Consider the following 18,268-nt stretch of genomic DNA (forward strand, 5'->3'; position numbering starts at 1 on the left):
ATTTATTGCTTTAAACCTCTGTTGCGTGCTCCCATCACTGCACACCTACCACCGCGTGCCTCTCTTGCTCTGCCGCGAACACCATCGTCACGTGACCTTTCGCTGCGTGACTCACACTGCCACGCGCCTCATTGCCGTGCGACTATTCTCTCCTTCTATCACCACGTGGCCCACGCTCTACTTATCCTGCTGTACACTCAACTGGACGAGATAGTCTGGGTCCTTATAGCTAATTCCTTAATCTATATAAAAAAATAGGTAGGGCCTGTCTCCCCGAATGAATTACCCCCCAAAAAAAAGAGTTGTTTTAGAGCATGTTTGATAGAGAATTTCCAACTATAGAGGGTCCATATTCCAATTTATTATATAATCTTTGTGCACATCTAACTTTCACGTAAAATTAATTGTAGGAAGTAAGAATTAAAAAATTATGAGAACTTGCAGAATCTATTCCCCCATGAAAATTTGCTTATTATGTGTTTTTAGGAAGTTTATCTCGTTTTCTTCTTCTTTTCTTTTCTGTTTCCTGATGATATTTCTCTTTCTTTAATTCGCTTCTCTTTGTAAGCATCTCGTTTCTCTTTCTAAATCTTCTCTCCCTAACTATTAGCTAGCCCTTTTTCTCTATACTACTGTTATTTCTATAACTTCTGTCTCTTTGTCTCTAAAACTCTCTAACCAATTTTCCCTCCATTTCTACTATTAACATATCAGATAGTAACAATAAAAAAAACTCTCTTTAACCACATCTTTTCTTTTTAGTCATACCCTTTCTTTCTCTATTTGTAATTACTCTCTATTTAACCATATCTTTCTCTCACTAAGTTTTTTTCTTTTTCTAAAACCTTTTTCTTTTACTCTATTCGAATATGCTCTTTCTCACTCTTACATTTTTTTCTCTATTTAACAATGTCCTTTTTTACCCTCTAAGTCCTCTCTCTCTTGTCATGTTATTTCTCTCTAACTCCATTCTCTCTCTAAATGTGCCCTCTCTCTAATTGTGTTTTTCTTTTCTCTTCAAGTTCTCTTTCTTTAACTATGCAGATACCCTAATCTCAAATGAACAAAATGTAGGAAAACTGAAATACCCCGGAACAACCACCATGAACGCCAAAACCACCCAAAATTGCCAAAGCCATCACCCTAGCACCCATACTGCATGGTAGAGTTGATATACAAATCCAGCCCTAAATTTAGAACCTTAGATACGCCGAAAATGATCTTGAGACAAGAAGAAACCCAAAATAGGAAATCCAAAAAATCCAAAATGGAAAGGTTTTAGTTTGAAAGCAACGCCACCAATGGAAGCATCAACTCTGGGGTTGGACTCGTCAATGTTTTGTGACTTTAGTGGCACCAACATCAGTGACACTTGTTGTGGCGTCCAATGGGTGGTGGCTCAAGTCGTTGAAATGACACATCAACTGACACCTTGGAATGCGAATGTTGTCATTTGGCGATACTAGCGTTAACACCACCAACAACAACATTGACCTCTAATTGATCGAAATTGCCGCCAATCGCCTGACATCGAAACTCACAAACTGAGCTGAAAAGAAACCATCATTACAGTAACAATGGGAACACTAGCGTCATTGCAGGTATTGACAGCAACAGTTCCTGATTGGACGAACTCACTGCTCAATGTCAGATCTCTAGATGGCGACGGAGCCAACAATCATTATTTCAACAATGGTGTTAACATGTTAATGTGTGTCATAGTAGTGTTTTCTCCAGATTTCGGCAAGTAGACACCAGAAGTATCGCCAATACTATTGTTGGTATCGTCATCTGGCTAACACATCTGCCCAAAATTACATCAACCATAAAATCATATATCAAACTCTAAAATTAGAGATCACATCTTACATAGTCTGTAACAATAGCAGATCAACGATACTGACAAATGCCGTTGAAGAGGCTAACAATGGCTTTGAAAATAAATGACCCAAATTTGATCCCAAATTTTGGACGGTGATTAAGCCGGACATATGTCTATAAATTCGAGCCGAATCCCCCTATTTTGGCGGGACCGGATATAGAACTTTACACCTAGATTCTGCTGCATTGAAACCATACGCTACTATACGTGCACTGAAACTAGACTCTGTTGAAATCTCGAGGGAAGAGATGGACCCCACTCTCAAGATTACTGACGGTGTGGCGAGACTTGGGATTGCAGAGATCAGGCCCTTTCCAAAAACAATGAGAACTCAAAAATTGATTATGTGGTCTGCCTCTTCATGACCATGAAACTCTTCTTAAAGAGGGATGGAAGGAAGCCGTTCTCCAACATTCAGCTGAGTTCCTGAAGTCTTCGAGAAACGTGGCCCTGTAATTTTGGGAGGTGGGTGATTATTTTTTGCCTGTTAGATAACGACACTTTCTCTCTCTAAGAAGCCTTCCTATTTTAGTGATAAGCATTAATTTATAAGAGAGAAAAATGACACGTTTAAGGGCCCCATAGCCACACATACACGTTCCAACATCTCCCACTTGACCATGAGGGCTAGATGTATTGAAATATCATAAAGTCTTTACCACTTAATGAGTTTAACATTTATGAACATATTTTTGTCACGAGGATTTTCACTCTAGTGCGATTATACCTCTCATAACAAAAAATATCCAAAGTCATGTTATGGAATTTCTCACGGTAATGCGGCTTTTCCTCACATGACTAAGACATCAAAGAAATACATCCAATTTGTAAGTTCTAAACTTAAATATTCCTAAGTCCAATTAAAGCTACATACTTTGATAATATTTATGCACTCAACCCCTTTGTTAAAGGGTCTGCGATCATATCTGAAGATGTCAAATAACTTACAGTTATTTGATTCTTTCTAATAATATCATAAATATAATGATAATCAATTTCAATGTGCTTACTTTTGGAACTATAAGCTTCATTTCTAACTGATGACATAGCAGCCTAATTATCACAACAAATTTTAATAGGTCTGTCGTCCATATCTAGCTTCAAATCATTTATGAAACGTTTAATTCAGACGGCATAAGTTGTAGCAATGGTACAAGCAATATACTTGGCTTCCATAGTATACCGAGCTACACAACTTTGTTTCTTGATAGACAAAGAAACACATCACCACCAAAGAGGAATACAAATCTTGAGGTTGATTTTTTATCATCTTGGTCTCTTGCAAAATCTACATCAGAGTACCCAATAACCTCTAAGTTGTCAGCTTGGAAGCACAACTTGTAATTTTTAGTTTTCTGAATATACCTAAGTATCTTTTTTACTGCTTGCCAATGAGCCATCACAAGATTAATATGAAATCTACTTACAAGACCATATGCATGACTCAAATCAGATCTTGCACATAACATAACATAATTTATGCATTCTACAACTTGAGCATATGGAATTCATTCCATTTCAGTTCTATCATTATCATTTAATGGACACATTTTTTTGATAATTTCAAGCCTTTATAAATGGGTGTATCTGTGGGCTTACAATTTTCCATCTTAAATATCTTTAAAATTCTTTCTAAATAATTTTCTTGATATAAACATAGAAGTCTTGAACTTCTATCTCTTGTTATCTTAATGCCCAACACATATGAGGATTCTCCCATATCTTTCATCTCAAAATGAGAACTTAGCCATGATTTGGTATGGTTAATCATGCCAATATCATTATCGGCTATCAAAATATCATTCACATGTAGTGACATTATAATAAAATTGCTCCCACTATTCCAAATATATACACAATGGTCTAACGTATTGGCTATACAACCAATTTCAGTGATTGCATTATGAAAAGTAAAGTACCATTGCCTAAAAGACTGTTTTAGACCATATAAAAATTTCTTAAGTTTGTATACTTTGTCTTCTTAACCTTTAATTATATATCCTTTTGGTTGTTTCATATATATATCTTGTTTTGATTCTCTATTTAAGAAAGCTGTTTTGACATCTATGTGAAATAATTCTAGATCATAACATGCAACTAATGACAAGATGATCCTAATAGATGAAAGTTTTGCTACTGAAGAATAAGTCTCTACATAATATATACCCTCCCTTTCGATAAATCCTTTAGCTACCAACTTAGCCTTATATTTATGAATGAATCTATTTGCATTAAGCCTTTTCTTTAGGACTTATTTTCAACCAATGACTTTTCTATCGTTAGGGAGGTCAACCAACTCCCAAACTTGATTCTTTCAATAGAATCAAGTACATTATCCATGGCTTGAGTCCATTCAGCCGAGTCATGTGAACTAATAGCTTCACTGTAGCTTCGAAGTTCATTCAATCAAGAACAATGGATCAATAACTTTATCAATAAGAGCCTCAAGGTTGCTAAATTATCAATAACATTATCATCCAATATATATGAGCGTCAATTGTGAAACAATTACAACTCAGGCAATTGTGGCTCATAGCTCAGGCGACAGCAGTAGAGTGCCAAATTGAGAATATAAAATTTTACAGCAACATCGCTCTGATACCAATGTTGAAATCTTGAGAGAAGAGATGGACCACTCTCTTAGGATTACTGATGGTGTCGCGAGACTTGGGATCGCGGAGATCAGGTCTTTTCCAAGAGCAATGAGAACTCAAAAATTGATTATGTGGTCCATGACATCATTCTTAAAGAGGGATGGAAGGAGGCCGTTCTCCAATGTTCGGCTGAGTTCTTGAAATCTCTGAGAAATGTGGCCCTGTAATCCTAGGAGATGGGTGGTTATTTTCTGCTCGTTAGATAACAATAGTCTCTCTTTCAGAAGCCTTCCTATTTTAATGATAAGTATTAAATTATAAGAGAGAAAAGATGATACGTTTAAAGGCCCCATGGCTACACGCACACGTACCCACGGACTCCCAAGTTCAAATTCCCACCTAATTCGTCTAAACTCCAAATCCTTGCATACCCAGACTCCCTAACCTCATCAACCTATAGACACCTGGCTTGGTGGACCCCGGAGAGCTCGGGAGAAGTCACACGCCTATACTGACTTTGAATTGGCATCGATTTCGCGTTTCGGGCTTGGGGGGCCGGTTTCAGGTATGCCTTATTTGTTTTCTCTTTTATTTAATTTTTGTTTTCGAAAACTGTTTTCAAGTTCTCTCTCTTTTCCGATCCCGATTTCAAATTTCTCGTATGAATTTTTTTTTCTTCCTGTATTAGGAATCAGTATTGCCAATGACCCGAGCAAGGGTGGTCTTGGGGCCTGTTTCTCACCCGGGTTGTAATTTGACGGGACTCATTTCTCTACCAATCCCTTTCGATGAGTTTACGTGCAGAAATCAAGCAGAGCTTACATTTCCCTTTTGAAATTTTCTAGTATAAACACTCTTGAAATTGGTCCTCTATCTCTAAAGCTACACTCTAATTGTGTCATTTCTCCCTCTCTAATTGTGTTTATTATCAAACAAGTAAATTGATCATCTTTCTCTAAAGCTCCTCTCTAATTGTGTCATTTCTCTCTCTAGCTCCCTCTCTAACTATGTCTATCATCAAACAAGTGTTCCAAATCTTCCATATATCAACAGTTCCTCTTTCAAGTAACTAGAAATCCCAAACTCCAAAGAATCCCCAGCTTCCAACCTCCAAACTTACCCTAGGCCATGACATCTAGCATTCTTTTTGGCATTGACATTTAATTTAGGCCGAGGTTCAACTCTCTTTTTGAATAGGGAAAAACAAAATTAAAAGAAACATATATATATATATATATATATATATATATATATATATATATATATATAATAAAGAAAAACATGAAAAATTTGGAAAGAGAAAATTTAGACATTCTTCAAAGACAAAAGAAAAATTTTCCAAAAAAATCTTACAAAATAAACCATCCTTTAAAAATAAGGGAAAAAGGAAAACCCCTATTTGTTATAATTGTGGCAAAATAGGCCATTACAAAACTAAATGTAGAGTTAAAAGAAAAATTAACTCTCTAGAAATAGATGATAATATTAAAATCCAATTATTTGAGATACTCCAAATAAAAGATGAAACCTCTGATTCTTCTGATTCAGAAGAAGAAATATTAATTGGGGAAATAAATGATGAGGATATTATTATCAGCAGTTCTGATTCAGACTCTAGTGATGAAGATAATCCTAAAGATGAAAATTGCCAATGTGATTTTTACAAGGTAATAATGGATATGAATGGGTTAAATATTAATACCCTTACAAAAGAAGAAGATCTGATTATAGACCTTATTGACAAAATATCAGATCCAGAGGCTAAAAGAGAAGCCTCAGTCCAATACATCAATATGTCTAAGACCCCATCGGGAAAAACAAAGTCTTCTCTTGTTCTAACAAAAGAAGATTACAGTTTCCATGACATTCTTAAAAGAGTACAAAATAAAACGTAGGAAGAAAGAGAACCTTCAATATCTGAGCTAAAATATGAAATCAATGGGGTAGGAAACGAGTTGATAGCGTTAAAAACAAGGGTTCAAATCTTAGAATTAACCCAGAAACCTCTCAAAGAAGAAACTGAAGAAGAAAACATAGAAATTGAATTTGATAACTTGGTAACTGAATATAATATCCCTTTACCACCGGAGGTTGAAGATACCCTTCCTAAACCTGAAACCTCTAAAGCTGGTATGAATGTGATAGAAAAAGTCCACGATTGTAAATACGTAAACCTAGTAGACAAAATAATAACCAAAAAATGGTTTACTAATATCAAAATCGTGGTTAAAAAAGAATACTATTTCCAAACTATTGCCCTGATAGATTCAGGAGCTGACCTAAATTGCCTTAATGAAGGATTAGTTCCAACTAAATATTTCAGCAAGACTACCCAAGTTCTTAATACTGCCGATGGCAGCAAAATGCTTATTAATTATAAATTATCAGATGCTGCAGTATGCAATAATGGTGCTTGTTTCAAGTTCCCTTTCATAATGGTAAAAGGTTTAAGTCAACCTGTTATTTTAGGAACTCCTTTTTTAAACATACTTTATCCAATAAAAATTGATGACACATGGATAAAAGCTAGTATTGAAGGACATAAGGTTAAATTCACCTTTATTGATAAACCTAGAATTCATGAAATCAATAACATTAAAAATAAGATTTCTTCTAAAGAAAAATTTCTGTATCATTTGAAAGAAGAAATAAAATACAAAAATATGAAAGAAAAATTATTACTTCCTGAAATTCAAAATAAAATTAAATATTTGAAAATAGATATAGAAAGAAATATAAGTGCTAATATCCCCAATGCTTTTTGGGATAGAAAGCAACATATAGTTGCACTTCCCTATGAACCAGATTTTTGAGAAGGAAAAATTCCTACCAAAGCAAGGCCTATTCAAATGAACAATAGGCTACTCAAAATCTATAAAAAGGAAATAAAAGAATTATTAGACAAAAAACTTATTAGAAAAAGCTCATCACCTTGGAGTTGCTCAGCCTTTTATGTAGAAAAGGCCTCCGAGATAGAAAGATGCACTCCGAGACTGGTTATAAATTATAAACCACTCAACAAAGTATTAAGATGGATCAGATATCCAATCCCAAGTAAAAGAGACATCTTAGATAGACTGGCAAACACTTGTATATTTTCAAAGTTTAATTTTAAATCAGGCTACTGGCAAATCCAGATTGCCAAAAAAGATAAATATAAAACTGCTTTTAATGTTCCATTTGGATAATTTGAATGGAACGTTATGCCTTTCGGATTAAAAACTGCACCATCCGAATTTCAAAATATTATGAACGAAATTTTTAATCCTTATACAAAGTTCATGATTGTCTATATTGATGATGTACTTATTTTCTCAGAATCAATTGATCAACATTGGAAATATTTGAGTACATTTGTAAAAGCAATAAAAAATATTGGCTTAGTAATTTCTGCGAGAAAAATAAATCTATGCCAGACAAAAATAAGGTTTTTAGGTCACTATATTTTCCAGGGAAGAATCATTCCTGTTGATAGAGCAATAGAAATCGCATCCAAATTTCCAGATGTGATTATAGGAAAAACTGAATTACAAAGATTCCTTGGATGTTTGAATTACATTTCTGACTTCTATAAAGATTTGACATTAGATGCAAAACCTTATTCCAAAGGTTAAAAAAGCATCATCCAGAATGGACTGAAGAACATATGGCAATTAGAAAAATTAAAATAAAAGCTAAGGAATTACCATGTTTAGCCCTATCAAGTCCTACGACGTTTAAAATAATAGAGACAGACGCCTCAGAGCAAGGACTTGGTGCTGTGTTAAAACAAAAAATAAATAATCAAGAGCAATTGGTCCGGTTTACCTCTAAAACCTGGAATCCAGCTCAAAAAAATTATTCAACAGTGAAATAAGAAATACTTGCTATTGTCCATGCTGTAACAAAATTTCAAAGTGATCTGCTCAACCAATCATTCCTTATACGAATTGACTGTAAAGTAGCCAAAGATATTATACAAAAGGATGTTAAAAATCCCGTTTCAAAGCAAATCTTCGCCAGGTGGCAAGGTATTCTTTTTGCTTTCGAATTTACTATCGAACATATTAATGGAAACACTAATTATTTGCCTGACTTTTTGACACGAGAATTTTTGTAGGGACGATAGAAGGAGTCAACAAAGGTAATCGATAGAAATAGTTCCTAGCCCGGGGAAATCCCTGGCATCACCATAAATACCAAATGCTTTAAGAAGAAGGCAAATACAAGATATTGATATAGACCCTTACAAAAGAAGTTTAGATATAAAGCGAAACAAGTTAATACAAGACAATATAATACAAGAAGGAGATGCAGTTAATACGCTCTTCTTATGGAATATTTCTCTCTCTCTGTCTCTTGATATAATACTCTACCCCCTTGTTTTGAGAATAGTGAATTAATATTTCTCTCTCTCTCTCTCTCTCTCTCCATTATACAGTCCTCTTTTTGGAGTGGTCCAATTAATATTTCTCCATCAACACCAAACTTGTTTAAGTTTTTGAAGAAATATTAATTGGGGCGATGTAGATCACTCCAGATAATATATATTTCTGGAGTGGTCTATTGATATAGACCCCAATTAATATATATATATATATATATATATATATATATATATATATATATATATATATATATATATATATGAAAAATGCTGGGTTTAGCCCACTAGGTCATATGAATAGATGAGTCCAACAGCCCATATTGAATTTGGACCGATCAGACGATTACGGATGTTTGGTAGTGCTTGAATTTTATTAATTTTTCTGTAAATCCAAATCACTTGAACTTTTAGGTATGTGTTCTTCTCATAAAGGTGCACTTAATAAAAATATTAAAAAACTTATTCGCAAAAGGACCCCCGAAACTATTTGGAGGTATTTTGGTCAATTTATTTCATGTAAAATATTTTTTTTATGTTTTTCGAAGATTCACCTATTTTTGATGAACACAAGTCTAAAATTTCAAGTGATTTGAATTTGTAGAAAAAAAAAAAATCAAATACGATTGGACATCCGTGATTGTCAAACCGGCCTAGATTCAATCTGAACCGTTGGACTCATATGTTTATATAAACTAATGGGCTAATCCTAATTTATATATATATATATATATATATATATATATATATATATATATATATATATATATATATATAATAGGACCGAAATAGTATATAAACAACTATATTGACTCTTTCCAATCTTATTCATTTTACAACTACTCAAACAATCTCATTTCAAAAAAGATAAAAGCTCTCCCTTCCTAGAAAAAGGAAAAGAGAGAAAAAGTGGCCGCTCCCCTTTGAACCCAACTTTGTCCCGTTTACAAGAGTGGTAACCAAATCTAATCCACGACCCCTTCCCCTTGAAAGGAGCAACATGCATGCGCAGCCGCAGCTGCATGGAAAGAGCGTTTCACTCCATTTTATCACACGCGACGGCGCCCGAACGTTATGATGAAATCACATGTCTTTAAAAAGGGTGGGAGGGAGTGGACATAAATAAGAGAGAGAAAAGAATGAGGAGGGGAGCAGGCGTAGGGCAAGGGTAGTTTGGTCACGAAAGAGGGGAGGTGGGTGTACCATCCTTCATCGATTGTTACTCCGATCAAAAGAATTCCCCATTTTCCCCATTTTACCCCTCGCCTTCCTCCTCCTACCCTCGTATACATATACTGACCCAGACCAACTTCCCCCACCCCTACCTCTTTCTGCTCTGAATCTCTGTCTTTTATTCCGATCATCATTTTTGATCGGAGTCGCGCCTGGATTCTCTTTCCTATTCCTCATTTTGGTTCCGAGTCACGCCTGAATTGTAATCAATTGGTGGAGAGTTTAGGCGACCATGTCCTCGGCCGCCCCGGCACAGCAGGTGGCGATCCAAAAGGAGAAGAGGAAGCCGCGAGCAGCTGCCCTAAAGCTTCCCATCATCCCAGCCCGAGAGGATCCGTTTGCCCCCAACAACCACCATAAGGGCCAGCCTCGTGCTATGCCCCTCCCTCTCCCGCCTTCCTCTGAAGTTGCTCTTGAGGAGCTTGAGAAAGTGTGCCGCCTGGGCAGCGGCAGCAGCGGCAAGGTCTACAAGGCGCGGCACGTTCACACGGGGGCCATCTATGCCCTCAAGATCATCCAGGAGAAGCACGATGCGCAGGTCCGGCAGCAGATCAAGCGCGAGATGGAGATCCTGCGCCGAGCCCTCAACCCCCATGTTGTGCGCTGCTATGGGGTCTTCGACCGAGGGGGTGAGATCTCCTTTGTCCTCGAGTACATGGATGCCGGCTCTTTGGCAGATGTCCTTGCCGCACACCGCCGCATCCCCGAACCCTTCCTGGCCCGTGTTGCCGCCCACTGCCTCCAGGGCTTGCTCTACCTCCACAAGAACAAAATCGTGCACCGTGACATCAAACCCTCGAACCTCCTTATCAACCGACGCCGGGAGGTGAAGATCGCCGATTTCGGGGTGAGCAAGGTGCTCGACAGCACCCTCGCACAGTGCAACTCGTATGTGGGCACCTGCGCGTACATGAGCCCGGAGAGGTTCAATCCGGATGCGCAAGATGGCCACTATGACGGCTGCTCCGCCGATATCTGGAGTTTGGGGCTGTCATTGCTGGAGTGCGCCATGGGCCGGTTCCCGTGCTTGCCCCCAGGGCAGAAGCCCGACTGGCCAACACTTATGATGGCCATCTGTATGGGCGATCCGCCCGCCCCACCCGCCGATTCCTCTCCGGAGTTCCAGTCCTTCATCAGAGCTTGCCTCCAGAAGAACGCCTGCTTGCGGCCCTCCGCCAAGCATCTTCTCACTCACCCCTTCCTCACAAAATACAAGGAGAAGGACTGTGACCTCTCCCCTCTGTTGAAATCCCTGCAATTGTAACATTTAGGCTAGATAGAGAGAGAGAGAGGGGCAGATCTGCAAAGCAGATCAAATTAATTCTGGTTCTTCCTCTTCTAATTATATAAATAGTGAAAAACAGGGGAGAGAGAGATTGATCTGCAAAATTTCATGTCTCCATTGCCTCATTGATCTTCAAGATTTCTTTCCTCTTTCACATAATCAATTTCATACATGTTTAATTACCACCTTTATTATTATTGTCTTCCTGTTCTATAATTATCCATTCTTTTAGGAGGCAGAGAGGGGAATTGATTCTCCATACCCTAATTTTGGGTTCCTGTCTGAAGCACGATGATGATGGCCATGCGTGCTCTACTTTTTTTTAGGCTTTAATTCTTGTTGAGCTTTCGCTTTTCCTTTTGGGTATTGGGAGTGGGTAAGGGCCTGCCCTGCCTCCTTTCCTTTTCTGCTCTGTCATCGAATCGATTGAGTGAAAAAAAAGAAGCCACAACTATGCAGATACACGCACAAATTGCTTGCCCAATAGGGGTCGCCTGACAGGCCGGCCTGGCCAGACCAAGGCAGACTCGGCCCGGTTTGGCTCCGCTTGCATTAATTTCTTTTTATGTGTTTTCATTGTTTTCCTTTTATTTTACCTGTTCCCGGCCTGCCCGGTCCTGCCCTTCACAATAGTAGGGGTGGCAATGGACCTGGACTCGACACAGGTCCGGGAATGGGTCCAACATTTGGATCTGAACAATATTCTCCGGGTCTGGGACCCGACTCAGAAACTGTTGTAGATAAAAGACTTCAAGCCCTATTTGTTTGAGTGTTTAAAGGATCAAAGACTTCAAGCCCTATTTATTTGAGTGTTTAAAGGATCTTATACGATAAAGAACGTGTAGTCTATCTTTCTCTATTAAATGACAAATCAGACGGTTTGAAATGTAATGTATTCGGCTAGACTTGGGACTCAACGGGATAAATTCAGGACTTGACGGGTATGAGTATGGGTCCAATTTTTGAAACCGACGGGTTGGGTCGGTGTCCAATCTTACCCGACCTGTTGCCACCCCTACTTAGGAGAATAGGGTCGGACTCTTAAAGGCTGGGCTGGAGCCAGCCCAGGCCCCCACTGCTAAGAAGGTAAATTTGGTGGGCTACAAGCTGCTCCGGTAGGGATTCACTCTTTACCGCTACTCATCATTTGGGGAGGGGCGCACGTAGGGCATATGAGGGCATTAATTGGTTGTAGGGAGTAAATTAAAAAGAAACATAACCTAAGAAGAAGATTAATCAAGATTTTATAGCTGCTGTGATCACGGGTTGGTCACGGGTTGTTTGTTGGGTAGCGATCCATTTATGTCTTGCAAAAAGTACGACTAGCACAGTTCCAGATCAATGTCGCTCGGATTTTGGGTGATCGTCTCTGGATTTGTTTGTGTCAACCATGCTAATCTTATCTGTATCATTCCAGTTTTATTGTATGTCTTGGAAGAGACTGACTTTGGGTGATCGTTGATTGAGACTGCGATGGTCAGAGCCGTAGAGGAGGTTGGAATGATTATATTGAAGTTGGATTGAATCAATTGTCAAAGGCAATAGCTATATTTTTTGCTCCAATTTTTGTTTCAGTGTGGTCTGAGTGTGTGGGCATAGGGATATGATGATGATGAAGGGAAAAGCAAATATAGAGGGAAATATCGCACTTTCGGGATTTCAAAATGGATCGAGGCTTTCAAAGTGAATCTGGAAGAATATGTAATCAATGAAGAGGCTAAAACTTATTTTTTGTTAAGGTCAAACTAGACTAGATTTCCAAGTTGTGGTACTTGTAATCTCATGCTTGATTGAAGGGTTGAGACAAAGGCACCCCAAATAAAAGATTTTCGGTTTTATGCAGTCCAAGTTTGGCTACCGAATATAACCATGACTGCTTTCAAACCCAAATAATACCCCTTTTCTAGGGTCTCTCTTCTTTCTACTTTATAGAAAAATCAGTAGGGAGGTCTCCCCTAGCTGAGAGAGAACGGAGCACATTTTCATTGGTTTTTTGAGATAAAATAACTCTTTCTGTGGATTTTTGTTGAAAGCGATCTCCTGTTTGGTCAAAACCCTAATCTATCTATCATCCATAATCATCAAGATTGAATAATTCTTGAAGAGTTACTAGTTGAAGAATTTTGGGTTTTATTGGGTAATTCAGGAAGGAAAAGGTCCAATGTCCATAATAAGAATAGAACTTAAGACATCATATTGTGGCACCCTATCCACCCTGACCACCTAGCCTTGAGCTCATTATCAAGTTTTATCAAAAAACAGAGTAATGAATGAACCATAATCTTTAGTTATTTGGTGTGATTCTATGTAATTTGAATGCAATTAAAAGATCTTCATAATTTCTCTATAATTTTTGAAAAGAAAGAAATTACTTGAAAAATTTGTTTCTCAATTCAACCATGATGAATCCTGTTAGCAGATCTTCAAGACTTTTGAGGGTTTCTTGCACGTAGGCTTTAGAAATTAAGAAGTCATGGACTCCCATGCTTACAAAGGTACCTTGAAGGGCTTTCATATCCCCCTCCATGTTAGCTAACTTGGTAACCCCACCGGCCAGCTTGTTGTCTAATATTGTTCTTTTGGGTAAATCAGTGGGGATAACGAGCCCCTATCCGTTTTGTTTTTATTAATGAACACAACAAAAAGGTTACATCATAGAGGAGAACATGTGCGAGAAATTAACCATACCTTTCAAGAGGGACATTGGCATTATCCCGCGAAATGAAGGGAGTGACAAAATCAGGGGGACCAGCCCGCCAAAATGTGGCTTGTGCCATGAATACTGCCTGCTTAGCAAGGCAATACGCAGTCAGATTCTCCTCCTAAAATACATACAATATCCACCACTGGTGATCTGCAAAGGAGTAGAGCTTTGCCCTACAGTTAGACAAGAGGATGCCAAGGCTTCATGGGGAAGAGCTATGGTAGGTGAGTTAGTTAACTAACAACTTGAAGTCACTCTCAATGATAAGAGAGCGACAATCCATCTCTTGCGCCAAGGAGATACCTCGATCCAAGGCATGAAACTCAGCCATATTATTGGAGCTAGTGCCAAGAGGTATAGAAAAGGACACTACAAAGCCACTTGTGTCATTTCTGATTATACCCCACATCTTGCGATACCTAGGTTGCGAAAAGACGAGCTATCGATGTTGAGTTTAAAATACTCTGTGGGTGGAAGAGACCATGCAATCGGGATTGGGGTGGAGGGGGGTGTGATATACCACTTAAGCTTGAGGTTAATCGAAATATGAATCTCAGAGGGGTGGAAAGCCCAACCCTTCCCTTCTGCTAACTTGCTCACAAAGTGAATGATGCGCCTTAGAAGGTGCTCCCTAGAGGTCCTTCTTCCCTCATGAATACACACATTACGCTCGACCCACAAGTGCCAGACAGTGGTGGAGAAGGTGGAAATTCAAATGTTCTTCATATCATTGGATCTGAATTGAAACTGAAGCCACTTTGTCATCATCATGATTACAAATTGCTGAAGTGGTATGCGCTTGCCAAATCTCCAAAGTACCTTTGAAAATCCACATTGCATAATGATATGGCCGGATAACTCTTCCTCTTGGAGGCAGAAAGGGCATCCAGAGACCAAAGGGAGGCCCCTAGACTAGAGGAGGCTAGTGGTGGGCAATCGAGAGTGCAACACGAGCCAAGTAAACCACTTTGCTCTAGCATGGGATGGGGTTTTTCAGGGAGTTCTGAAAGCTGGTTCTATGGGGCATTTTGTCTAATGTGGTCCCAAATGTCACTAATAGAGAGCTTGCCATTGGTCGAATGAATCCAAACCAATTAGTCCAGAGATGGGTAGATAGGGAGCATATATAAATAAATCTCTTCCCATGCACATATGAGTGGAGTAGAGATAGGTATCGGGAGAGTCCATCTTTGTGGTGTTCCCTCAATGTAATATGGGGCCTTGGATTTTGCTGGGCTCCCAAAGGGCTCGTGAGCATCGGCACCATATAGCTCCCATAAGGAGGACTCTGAAAGCCATGGGCCAGCTTAAAAATCCACCATTTTTCCATCACCAAGTATCCATCTTACATTGCCTTGCAATCTACTCAAGCTCTTAAGTATACCCCTCCAGGCATGTGAGCAGCTCTTAGAGTATTCCAGACTGACGAGTGATGAAAGTACCTATGTTTGAAGAACAGGGAAAGGAGAGAGGAGGGATTGGAGATGATTCGCCAAGCTATCTTCATCATACTTGCCATAGTAAAGTCATGGAGTCTACGAATCCCAAGGCCCCCTTCATCTCTTTTCTGACATACAGTATCCCACTTCACAAAATGCAAACACCTATTCTCTGAAGTTCCTGCCCACAAAAAATTGTGTTGGATTCTTTTAATCATAGTGCGAGTGCGGCTGGGGACACATAAGGAGAGCAACCAGTAAATGGAAGAAGCATTGAGTACTGATCTTAAGAGTTGTAATCATCTTGCAAAGGACAAAGATAATGCTTGCCAAGAGCCAATCCGAGCAATCGTCTTCCTAATAAGATTATGGCAATATGGGTGCTTCAAGGGGCCATGAAAGAGGGGAAGTCCTAGATTTCTAGCAGGAAGGTCCCCCAAACCAAACTGAAGTTTTTGAAGCACTTGTATTGTCAGACCGCTACTAACCCCTACTAACCCCTAAAAACATGACTTTGCTCTTGTGGTGATTGAGTTTTTGACTTGTCACCCTACAAAAAACATCATAGATGTGCCTGATGATCCTTGCCGCTGAGGTCGAAGCCTCGTTGAAGATGAGGGCGTCACTTGCATAAAGGAAGTGAGTGACCCCATAGTTACACCTCGATGAGAAAGGAGGGGGGACTGATTTGTCGGCAGTAGTGGCATCAATCATTCTACTGAGATAGTCCATGACAAGGAGGAAGAGGTATGGGATAAATGGTCACCTTGTCTAAGACCCCTCTTACTCTTGAAATAGCCCACAGGGGATCCATTATGAAAGATAGACAAATATGGGGAAGTGATGCAATGCTGAACCCAGGTTGTAAAAATGTCTGGAAACCCCATCGCATGTAGTCTATTGAATATGAATCCCCATGAGACCCTGTCATAGGTGCTACTGAGGTCCAACTGAAGACACATCTTCGATATGGCTGAATTCTTGTGGCACAAGGAGATCAGGCCATTGGCCATGAGGACATTATCGGGGATTAGCCTCCCTTTGAGAAATACAGCTTGGCAAGGATGGATTTGTCCATCAAGTACTCTCATGAGCCGGTTTGCCACTATCTTATTAATGATTTTATACAAGATATTACAAAGGCCAATGGGTCTAAAATCCCCAATAGTAGTGGGGTATGAGACTTTGGGAATCATACATATGAAGGTAGAATTAACGACCTTGAGAAATTTTCCTTTACAAAAGAAATCCTTAAGAACACTTAAGAGATCACTCTTGATAACATCCCAACTGAACTTATAAAACTCCACCTTGAAGCCATCTGTTCTCGGTGCACTTTCTAATTTTATATCCCATATGCACTTTCGAAAATCCTCTAGGGAAATTTCATTTGTTAATGATTCACAATCTTCCTTTGTAAGGCACTGTCTGGAAGGAAGTCTGTAGCCATAGGACCCACTAGAGTGGCTTCTTGTGTCTCACTTGCTAAAAGCTCCTCAAAATATGAAATGATGTGGCTTTTAGTGGCTTTAGGGTTTGAAATTTGGTTGCTGGTGGAGTCTTTGAGGAAGAGGATTTTATCATGCCGCCTTCTGACTATGGTGGACATATGAAAAAGTTTGGTATTAGAATCCCCTTCTTTAAGCCAAATTTCTCTTAATTTCTGTCTCCACATACTCTCCTCATGGGCTAGATGTTGTTGCAATTGGGATGTAAGCTGAGCTTCTTCCATAGTAAGGAAAAGGTCGTCAGGATGTTCACTTAACATATCATGCAAGGTCGAGAGCCTATCTCTGGTCTCTCTTATCTTGGTGTCAACCAGTCCAAATGTCCTTTTGTTCCATCTACTTATATCCCCACACAGTCTTTTGAGTTTGGCTGCAAATCTGTACATAGGGGTGCCCCCAAGTTTAACCCGCTAAGATTGTTTAATGAGGTCCATAAAATCCGGGGTATTCTGCCACAAGGTGAAGTAACGGAAAGGTGTAGGGCCAGGTGATGGTGTGGGGACATGGGAGACAAGTAATGGGGAGTGGTCTGAGGTGCCTTTTGGTAAGAATTCAACCTTGACCTCTGGCATTGCCAACATCCATTCTGTATTAGCCAGAGCCTTGTCAAGTCACTCTCTAATGCACCGGGACCTTGAACTACTATTCGACCATGAGAACCATCCTCTCGAGGAACCCAAGTCAACAAGGGCACAATCCACTAACATTTTTGCAAAACTCTCAGAGTCTGGACTAATTGCATTTCGACCACCAAGCTCATTTAACCAGTCCAAAATAGCATTGAAATCTCCAAGCATGAGCCATGACCTAACGATACTGAGCTTGATGTTCTGTAGGTAGTCCCACAAAACCTCTCTCTCTGCCGTAGAATTTCTGCCATACACTCCTGTTATGATGAATGACACTCCAGTGCTAGGTCGAGACACCTCTGCAGTAATAGCTTGGTCATGGACATTAATAATATCAACAATACAGATATTCGGGTTCCATAAAAGCATAATATGTGATTTTCCATCTATCTCATTGATAACAAAGGAACTATAAAAACCAAGCCTCTTAGGCCATCTTCCTGCTAGTGAAACTAGCATTTTTGTTTCCAAAAGAAAACACATTCCAACATCATAGTTTTTTATAGGATTTCGAATATTTGATGTTCGACCAGCTTTATTGATTCCTCTAATATTCCATGACATTGTAAAAGGTAAAGAAATAATTAAGAGGAAGATGTCATACTTGGGGGGTGACCACCCCCTCCTGTTG

At 39.1% G+C, this 18,268-nt stretch overlaps 1 protein-coding gene across 1 annotated transcript; it reads left to right on the plus strand.

Annotated features, from left to right (window-relative positions):
• The first annotated feature begins 9,636 nt into the window (after window positions 1-9,636).
• LOC18446283 (mitogen-activated protein kinase kinase 9) lies at window positions 9,637-11,461 on the plus strand. The gene has a single exon (XM_006856405.4). The coding sequence runs from the start codon at window positions 10,305-10,307 to the stop codon at window positions 11,334-11,336; it is 1,032 nt and encodes a 343-aa protein (XP_006856467.1). The 5' UTR covers window positions 9,637-10,304; the 3' UTR covers window positions 11,337-11,461.
• Window positions 11,462-18,268: the final 6,807 nt, after the last annotated feature.

This window comes from Amborella trichopoda, chromosome 13 (assembly GCF_054954075.1).
Source record: "Amborella trichopoda isolate Santa Cruz 75 chromosome 13, AtrichopodaSantaCruz75HAP2 v2.0, whole genome shotgun sequence".
NCBI classification, from domain to species: Eukaryota; Viridiplantae; Streptophyta; class Magnoliopsida; order Amborellales; family Amborellaceae; genus Amborella; species Amborella trichopoda.

Excerpts from the sequence above, each read along its gene's own strand:
- LOC18446283 (XM_006856405.4), top strand. The coding sequence starts at position 10,305 with ATGTCCTCGGCCGCCCCGGCACAGCAGGTGGCGATCCAAAAGGAGAAG.